This window comes from Bos indicus x Bos taurus, chromosome 3 (assembly GCF_003369695.1).
Source record: "Bos indicus x Bos taurus breed Angus x Brahman F1 hybrid chromosome 3, Bos_hybrid_MaternalHap_v2.0, whole genome shotgun sequence".
Lineage (NCBI taxonomy): Eukaryota > Metazoa > Chordata > Mammalia > Artiodactyla > Bovidae > Bos > Bos indicus x Bos taurus.
In genome coordinates this window covers 89420973-89430359 of record NC_040078.1, presented here as the reverse complement: position 1 = coordinate 89430359, position 9387 = coordinate 89420973, and the positions used below count along the sequence as shown (strand labels likewise).

Genomic DNA, 9387 nt, shown 5'->3' with positions numbered 1-9387 from the left:
GGACCTACTGTATAGCAAGGGGAACTCTGCTCAATGTTACGTGGCAGCCTGTATGGGAGGGGAGTTTGGGGAGAATGGATACATGTATATATATGGCTGAATCCCTTTGCTGTCTACCTGAAACTACCACAACATTGTTAACTGGCTATACTCCAATGTTTTTTTTTAAAAAAAGGTAAAAAATAAAAACAAGATGGTAATGATACCCAATGTCTGGATGAGAGGTGGAAAGCCCATTCAATTACCCACATTTCTCAGACCCCAGATGTTTGGCAATACATTGGAGAACTTCCCCATGTAACCGGTAGCATTTCCTGTATTTTGCTGGCTGTTTATGGCTGAGTTGAAATGCCAGTACTAGCCTTATTTCAGTCTTATAAAACAAATTGATCTGACCTCAGAAATTCCAGGAGCTACTTGAAAAGATCATGAATTCTGGAGCTATATCTTGGTTTGGTTTTTGCCTCATTCTGAAAATAAGATCCCTCTGCTCAGCTGATATCGGTTATTATAAATATCCTCCTTTCCTCAACCATGTGTATATTGTTTTTCCAAAGATCTGAGGGGCAGTAGCCTTTGGTGTGTAGGATTTTAGGGAAGTTGGCTAATCAATACCCTAGTAAGTAATTAACCATATTTGAATGAGAATCAAGTGAGTTGTCTTTTTTTTTTTTTTTTAGTTTCAAACATTAGATAGATCCCAGACTGTAGATGTCTTTTATTCCAACTCCCTGAGTAGTTTTATTACTTTCTAGGTAATACAGGTTGGTAGCTCCTGGATGAGATGTTTGCTGCTGCTTTTTTCCTCTTATTTTTGATGACTTATCAGCCTGGGGTAACCATACAGGAGAAGGTGAACTGGTGAGTTGGCCAAAAGCTTCTGCAAAATTTGCAGTTTAAAGGGTTACTTAGCCGGGAAATGAGCTGCTGTCTTTTTTGCAACAGGCTGTTATAGGATGGAACTTTATTACTAATTCAGTGAAGGACTCCATGCTATTACTAATTCAGTGAAGGACTCCAGGTCAGTAAAAAGAGCATTCACTTGGTGTCAGATAGGCCTGTGTGCAAATCCAAGACTTAGGAGCTGGGTCATCTGGACTAAATCGCCTAATCTCTTTTCACTTGTTTCTCGACTGGTCAAATGAAAATGATAATACCTCTTCTGTAAGAGTTGCTTAGCACAGTTCTGTGCTAAGTTGCTTCAGGCATGTCCAAGTCTTTGCGACCGCATGGACTGTAGCCCACCAAACTCTACTGTCCATGGAATTCTCCAGGCAAGAATACTGGTGTGGGTTGCCATTTCCTTCTCCAGGGGGTCTTCCCAACCCAGGGATCGAACCTGAATCTCTTTTGTCTCCTGCATTGTCAGGTCAGTTCTACCATTAGCTTAATGAACATGAAATAAGATCCTGGATATAAAATATATCCAACTTAATAAATGATAATTCTCTTGAATGATATTGAACAATTTAACTTCTGCTTGTCCATTTGTGAAGTATAAGAATACACATCTCATAGTGTTTGGGGGAGGATAAAATTAGATAAAGTATATAAAATTATCTTGGGAAACACAAGAGACTATAAAGATACTGAGTCATTTCATTCCAGAAAGTCAACCTTTTGCTCTGGAGTAATGAATGGATGAGATATTTATCTATGTATGCTGCATTTTATGCTTTCCTTTTTCTTGAATATCCCAAACTGGCTTCATGTGTTTTTTTTGTTGTTGTTGTTAATCTTAACATCAAGTATTTTGTAGTGCTTAAAGAGCCTCTTATTTTGCCTGTGGGATAGTTTTAAAGGAGTCCCTGTCTCCTAAACATTGAAAATTTCAACTAGAGCTATTTTATTAAAATTCTTGTTGGATGATTCAATTTTGAATCATTATTGCTTTTAAATGCTAAGCGAGAGATTTCCTTTAACTAACAACAGTTCAGAAGGGGGAAAGGCATTTTTACAAGCAGTTAATTTGCAACTTGTATTTCAAGCAAATACCATTTTGAAAAATCAGAAAATTCATCTCTAATAATTAGAAGATAAAAGGCCAGAGAACTGTGGTAAAGGAAATCTCTGCTGAGATACCCTTAATTATAAAAGCTTATCATTGTAATCCTTTTTGAAAATGAACAAAGAGTCTTGATGTTTGATGAACTTATCAAATAAGACAGACCAGTGAAGAGGCAAATTTGAAGTCAAGGCAAAAGAGAACCAATTAAATATGTTGCAAAGTGCTGAAGTAGGAAATCAAAGGTCTTGTGTCTAATGCCAGAGTGTCTGACCCTGGCTTTGCAAACGCAAAATTACATGGTGAAATAACTTGACTGGGTTCAAATTCTGGCACCAGCATGTACTATCTGTGTGATTTTAGGCAAGTTATTTAAGTTTTCTGGGCTGTAAAGTGGGAGGCAAGTAACAGGAACAATTAAGTGCATAAAAGTACTTAAAATGACCCTTGGTACTTAATAAGCATTCAATGACAGCTGTTACCAGGGGTGTTCTGTGACTGTTATTGTCATTTTTTGGGGTATTTTCTTCTCTCCAATGGTTGATAAAAATGAGAATAAATTTGTAATGTGCCAATTAGTATGCATCTTTTGGATTAGTCTGTGATTTCAAACTTTAAGAAAATTTAACAATGGCAAAATAAATAACTATTTTTCTCAAATAAAATCTTATATAAACACTAACATTGAAAACAGATGGTATATATTTACATTTTTAATGGCATACATTTACTTTTATAAGCTCATATTTACCATTATTATAAACAATACTGCCTGTGTGTTATTACACCATTACTATAAATTCTTAGAAAAACGGAATTGCTTGAGAAAAAATATTTTAAGATAATGTTGATGAAAAGACATTATAATATTCAGCTCAAAAATCATGACTCTCTTTTATGTGTTTTATACAAAAGATACATTTCAGCATGTGTGTTTCTTTAAAAAGTTAAAAGATTTTTTCCATCCTTTTAAGTTACTGAGATTTGTTTTACGACAAAGAATATGCTCTTAGTGAATATTTCACGGGCACTTCAAAGTGTGTTCTTATCTGTTGTTGGTGCAGTTTTAAGTCATTAAGCTGGTTGTTAAAGCTGCTCAAGTTTCACCTCCTTGTCTAACAATTACTGAGGGAAAGATGCTGCAATCCTCAACTATATTTTGCATTTATCTGTTTCTCCTTTTAGTTCTGTCAGTATTTGCTTCATGTATTTTGAAGCTCTCTTCTTATCTATCTATATACAGGTTTATCCACGATTTGCCCCTTTATCATTACAAAAGGCCTTCATATCCCTGGGTTGTGCATGGTGATTTTTTCCCCCAATATTTTAACTTATCTGACTCTTTATATTTTGCAGTATGACTCATGCAGATAACATATAGGTGGGTCTTACTTTATTATTGAGTCTAACAATCTCTGTCTTTTAATCATAGTATTTATACCACTTATATAAGATATAATTACTGATACTCATGGGTTTGGGTTTACCAATTTTCTATTTGTTTTCTACTTGTCCCATCTGTTCTTTGTTTCTGTTTTTCTCCTTTTTTGTCTTCTTTTGGATTTTTTTTTTCTAATTCCAAATCACTTATTAGTAATTCTATTTCATTTATTTATTTTGGCTGTTACTCTAAGCTTTGCAACATTCATCATTAACTTATCACAGCCTACCTTCAAATAATATCATATCACTTCTAATACCATTATTATTTTTCCTGAATAACTTCTTTTGACCTTTCTTATGGTCAGAATGAATCTTGGTGAGAGAATGACCCGTTTTTATTAGTCAGAAGAGCTCTTTATCTTGCCTTTTTTGAAGGATATCTTTGACAAATATGAAATTCTACATGAAAAGTTCCATCTTTCCCTTCCACATTACTTTGAATATATCACTCCATTATCTTTGGCTTGTATAGTCTTTGAGGAAAAGTCTACTTTGTTATTCTTTGTTGTCAAACTTTTAAAAAAAATGGACTCAACTATTTTATCATTGATTTCCAGCAGTTTGATTATGATGTGCCTTGGTGTGATTCTGTGGATTTATAGTTCACATCAAATTTTGGGGGAAATTTGCCTTTATTAATTCAAATATGTTTTCTGCCTCATACTCTCTCCTCTCCTTCTGACTGTAGATATAGTCTATTACTTCATATTATCTTACAGAGCCCTGAGGCTCTCTTCTTTTTTTAAAAATTGTTTTTGGCAGTATTTTTTCTCTGTTTCATTTTGGAAATACTATCACATCTTCAAGTTTACTGATCTTTTCTTCTGCAATATTTAAATTTTTTTTTTTTTTTTGGCCCATCCAATGAATCTTTCATTTTGGTTATTATAATTTTTCAGCTTTAAAAGTTTCATTTGGTACTTTTTTGACATCTTTCACTTCTCATAATGTTTATGATTCCCTTTAATATACTTAAAATAACTCTCTTAAAATCATTGTTTGCGACTTCCATCACTTTTATTTCATGTGTCTTTAGAATTGGGAAGGACTTTGACATCAAATTGAATCTACTCATGTTACAGATAAGGGAACTGAGTCCCAGAAAGAGAAGTGGAATATTAAATAACAATCAGACTGTTTTCTCTAGGCATTTTATGAGTATTGACAAATTCAACCCTTATTATTTTCCTCTGAGATTGTTGTAATTATTATCCCCAGCAGTTGAGGGCCAGAGAGGAAACAAAGCAATTTCATATGTAAGTCACACAGCTTCCTAGTGCACAGTCAGGCCTTCTAATTCCTAGATCGATATTATTACACCATTATTGCTACCCTCACCCATCAGAAAAAAAATCTTTTCAAAACTGAGCACCCATTTTGATAAGCACTGTTTACAACACCTAGGACATGGAAGCAATCTAAATGTCCATCGACAGAGGAATGGCTAAAGATGTGGTACATATACAATGGCCAGGCAAGAACACTGGAGTGGGTTGCCATTTCCTTCTCCAATGCATGAAAGAGAAAAGTGAAAGTGAAGTCGCTCAGTCATGTCTGACTCTTAGCGACGCCATGGACTGCAGCCCTCCAGGCTCCTCCAACCGTGGGATTTTCCAGGCAAGAGTACTGGAGTGGGGTGCCATTGCCGTCTCCGACAATGGAACATTACTCAGACATAAAAAGAATGAAATAATGGCATTTGCAGCAACACAGATGGACCTAGAGATTGTTATACTGAGTGAAATAAATCAGACAGAGAAATATAAACATCATATTATACCACTTACCTAGATGGGTGAGATGGGGTGTGGATGGGAGACGGATCCAAGAAAGAGGGAATATATATACATATAGCTGATTCACTTTGTTGTATAGCAGAAACTGATACAATATGGTAAAGCAACAATACCCACATTTAAAACAAATAGCACAAATGAACTTATTTACAAAACAGAAATAGAGTCACAGATGTAAGAAAACAAACTTAACAGTTATCAGAGGGGGTAAGTGGGAGAGGATAAGTTGAAAGATTGAGATTGACATATACACAGTACTATATATACAATAGATAACTAATATGGATCTGTAGTACGGCACAGGGAAATCTACTCAATACTCTATAATGATCTATTGAGAAAAGAATCTAAAAAGAGTTGATGTATGTATGTGTATAACTGACTTAATTTGCTATATACCAGAAACTAACACAATATTATAAACCAAATATACTCCAAAAATATTTTTAAAAGGTAAAAAAAATTTATTTAATTTGGAATTAAGATACCCAAAGGCTTTTATACCACTTCCAATCTAACATTTCCACCAGTGAAGAATGAACATAAGTCCCTTGGGGCGGGGGGTTAAAGAAATACAAGTGAAGATCTCAAACATACAGAATAATTACATGGGTCTGTTTGTTTCTCTAAACAGATGAAATAGGCAGTGGAGCCTAATGAAATTTAAATCACTCTCCTCTTTTTTATTTTATTTCATGGGCATCAGAGTATTCACCAAAGTATCCTGGGCCAGGGCCATGTGAATATTTTCTGTAGTTGTCCAGATGACTGGAAATCAATATGTATTCAGGCTACATGAAATTTCAGCTAATATAAACAACTGCAGTAGTCGATGTGACTCAAAATGAGTCTCATTACTATGGACACTTTATTTCTTTCGGGGTAACTAGTCTCTAGCTGTACTTCAAGCAGCATTGGGTGTGGGCTTTGATGTGCGATCAACCTGGTTTTAAATCCTGGCTTCACCTCTTAGTAGCTATGGAACTTGGGTAAGTTGCTTAAACCCTTCAAGGCTAACTTTCTCATCTATAGAGATAATACATATTTCATGAGTGCTTGTCAAGAGTTAAAAGAGTTCACATAAAGCACTGATCATAGAAGCTGACACATGGTAAGCTTTTAGAAAACTACTCTTATTACTTTATTTTCTTTTTGTCAGCAATCCTTCACAGTATAAATTGAAATGTTTTCTAAAAATCTTCCAATACATATTGGAATATATGTTGGAATGTTTTCCAATATGGAATTTATTCTAGTATATATTGGAATGTTTTCTAAATATGTATAGTTCAATGTGGAATTCTATGTGTACCTGGAACACAGTAGATACTTTTTTTTAAATTCATTTGTTCATTTATTCATTCATTCATTTTCATTCAAAGGAGTCAAAAAAAGTCTTGGTGTGAATTCTTGCTTCACCACTTACTATCAATATAACTTTAAAGCACATTATCTCATCTTCCTCTGAATCTGTTTTACTTATCTATAAAATAGATATAATATTCCACAGGAGTCTGATAAAATTTAAATTATATAAGATTGAATGAGACAATATATTCATATGAAAGTTTTTATTGAATTCCCACCGTATGCCAGGTACTGTGCTCAGCACTAGGGGACCACAGTGATCAATAGAGTCATGACCCCCTACCTTGCAGAATTTGCAGTATAGGGGTGGACATAAAGTGTGGGAGGTTCTACATATGTTGGATTATGTTAGCAGAGGGTAGGTGGGCTTTTCTGGTGGCTCAGCAGTAGAATCCAGCTGAACTGCAGGAGCGACAGGAGACCCAGGTTCAATCCCTGGGTTGGGAAGATCCCTTGGAAGAGGGCACAAAAACTCATTTCAGTATTCTTGCCTGGAGAATCCCCATGGACAGAGGAGCCTGGCAGGCTGCAGTCCACAAGGTTGCAAAGAGTCAGACATGACTGATGAGACTTAATATGCATGGTGGGATGCAGAAAACCATCTGGAGGAAATGAGACCTAATGGAACTGGGACAGTCTGGGCAGATGGATGGGGTGTGATTATTCCATGTGGAAGAAAGAGTGTTATGCATATTGTAGGAGAACCTGGAAAAGGGTCAGAACTAAAAGTTCTGTGTGGAATTCTATGTGTACCTGGACCACAGTAGATACTGCTCATTCATTCATTCATTTCTTTCCATTCATTCATTTAATACATATTCCAGATATGCTTATGGGCTTCCCAGGTGGCTCAGTGGTAAAGAATCTTCCCACAATGAGGGAGATCTGGGTTTTATCCCTGGATTGGGAAGATCCCCTGGAGAAGAAGATGGCAACCTCTCCGGTATTCTTGCCTGAAAAATCCCATGGACAGAGGAGCCTCATTGGCTATAATCCTTGGGGTCGCAAAAGTCCAACACAACTTAGTAACTAGACAAACAAACAAACAAAAGAGGTATGGTACATAGCAAACAAAACAGATAATGTCCTTCCTCTCATGGAATTTACAGTGTAGTGATGGAATCAGTCAATAAACATGTAAACTGAACGTTTCAGTAAAAATTGTGGTAAATACTATGAAGGAAACAAAAAGGGTCCTTTAATAGAGGATGTCAGAGCGAAAGGTTGTTGCTGAGCCATGAAGGACGCTGGGATTCTTGACCTCCAGAGGAGGGGAATTCAATCCAGGGCCAGTGACAAAGCTTGATTGCTCAGAGCTTTTGTGTAATAAAGTTTTATTAAAGTATAAAAGAGATAGACAAAGCTTCTGACATAGACATCAGAAGGGGGCAGAAAGAGTGCCGCCCTGCTAGCCTTTAGCAGTATGTTATATACCTATCAGCAAGCTGTTAATTAGAGAAAGGAGATGTCTCAAAACTCAGAGTGGCACCAGATCCCCCACCCGCAACATGCATTTTGAGATAATATTGGCACAAGGTGAGTCATCCCAGGCCATAAAATGATTGACATGAATCTTGAAGAAAGGCAGATTTCCAAGCAAATGTATGGTTTCATTAACATAGATTAAGAGAACAACTGTATGAGTAAAACATACTGGTTTGTCAAGTGGGTTCTGAGTCTTAGGTGGAACCAACTTAAAGACAGAGTCTAGGGTAAATACATAGTTCATTAACATAGCTTAAGAAAAACATTTCCATAAGAAAAATGCATTGGTTAGCTCAATGTTTGAGAAAAGTTAAGTTCAGGTGGAATCAGGTATGTGTTATGGCAACATAGAATTTTAAAAGACACCTTTTCAAATTTGTATAGAGAAGGGGGAAAAAAACTTGTAGCTTTTTCCTTCTGCCACTTAAGAGAGAGAGAGATAAAAAAATGTCTAACACGTGCAGCCTATTTCCTCATTTGCACACCCCTGGCTTTCCTGCCTGTTACCTTCTCTAGAGCAATCTAAAAATAGGCAAGTGGGGGGTTCTCTGTGGAGGTAGTTAAAATTTAAGCTGAGAGATGAAGGATAGTGAGGAGGGAGAAACCATGTGAAGAGCAGGGAGAGTGGAGAAGTCAGTACACACTAGGAACCCCAGGGGAAATGGCTTGTCAGGTTCAAGGACCTGCAGGACTGGGACAGCATGAGATCAGAGGATTGTGTCCCGAGAAGATGTCAGAAAGGTGGTCAAGGGCCAGATCACAGAGATCCTTTGGCACCTTCATGAGGAATTTGGATTTTAGTCTATGTGTAGTGAAAAACAAACAAAAAATTACATGGAATGTCTTCTATAGGGAGGGTATTATCTGATTTCTCATTTTAAAATGTGTCTGTGCAGAGCAAAGATTGAAGGAAACTGAGTGGACCATCTCAGACCATGGGAGGCCAAGCAATGATCTGGGTGAGAGATAATGGTGTCTAAAATTAGGACAAGGCAGTCTAGATAGGCAGAGGGAAAGATATTGGAGATACATCTTGAAAGCAAAACCGACAGACATTTCCAAAGGACTGGATATGGGTGTGAGGGAATGAAAGGAATTAAAGACCACTGCTAGGTACCTGGCTTAAGCAAGCATGTGTTAGGGTGGTTCTAATTACTGACATGGATAAAACTGAGAGAGGAACAGGTTAAAAGAAGAAAATTAAGGGTTTAAACATGGAGCCATTAAGTTCACCATGCCTGAGAGGCACTTGTGGAGATATAAAATGGGACAATCGAATAAATAAGACAA

The 9387-nt window shown here is 36.5% G+C and overlaps 1 protein-coding gene across 1 annotated transcript in view; it reads left to right on the top strand.

Moving 5' to 3' along the window:
- The first annotated feature begins 678 nt into the window (after positions 1-678).
- The window catches only part of C8A (complement C8 alpha chain), a 71902-nt gene continuing 63193 nt past the window's right edge, over positions 679-9387 (top strand). The window contains exon 1 of the mRNA XM_027537122.1: positions 679-861. Within this exon, the coding sequence (XP_027392923.1) occupies positions 785-861 (77 nt within the window). The 5' untranslated portion in view covers positions 679-784. The remainder of the gene's footprint in view (positions 862-9387) is intronic.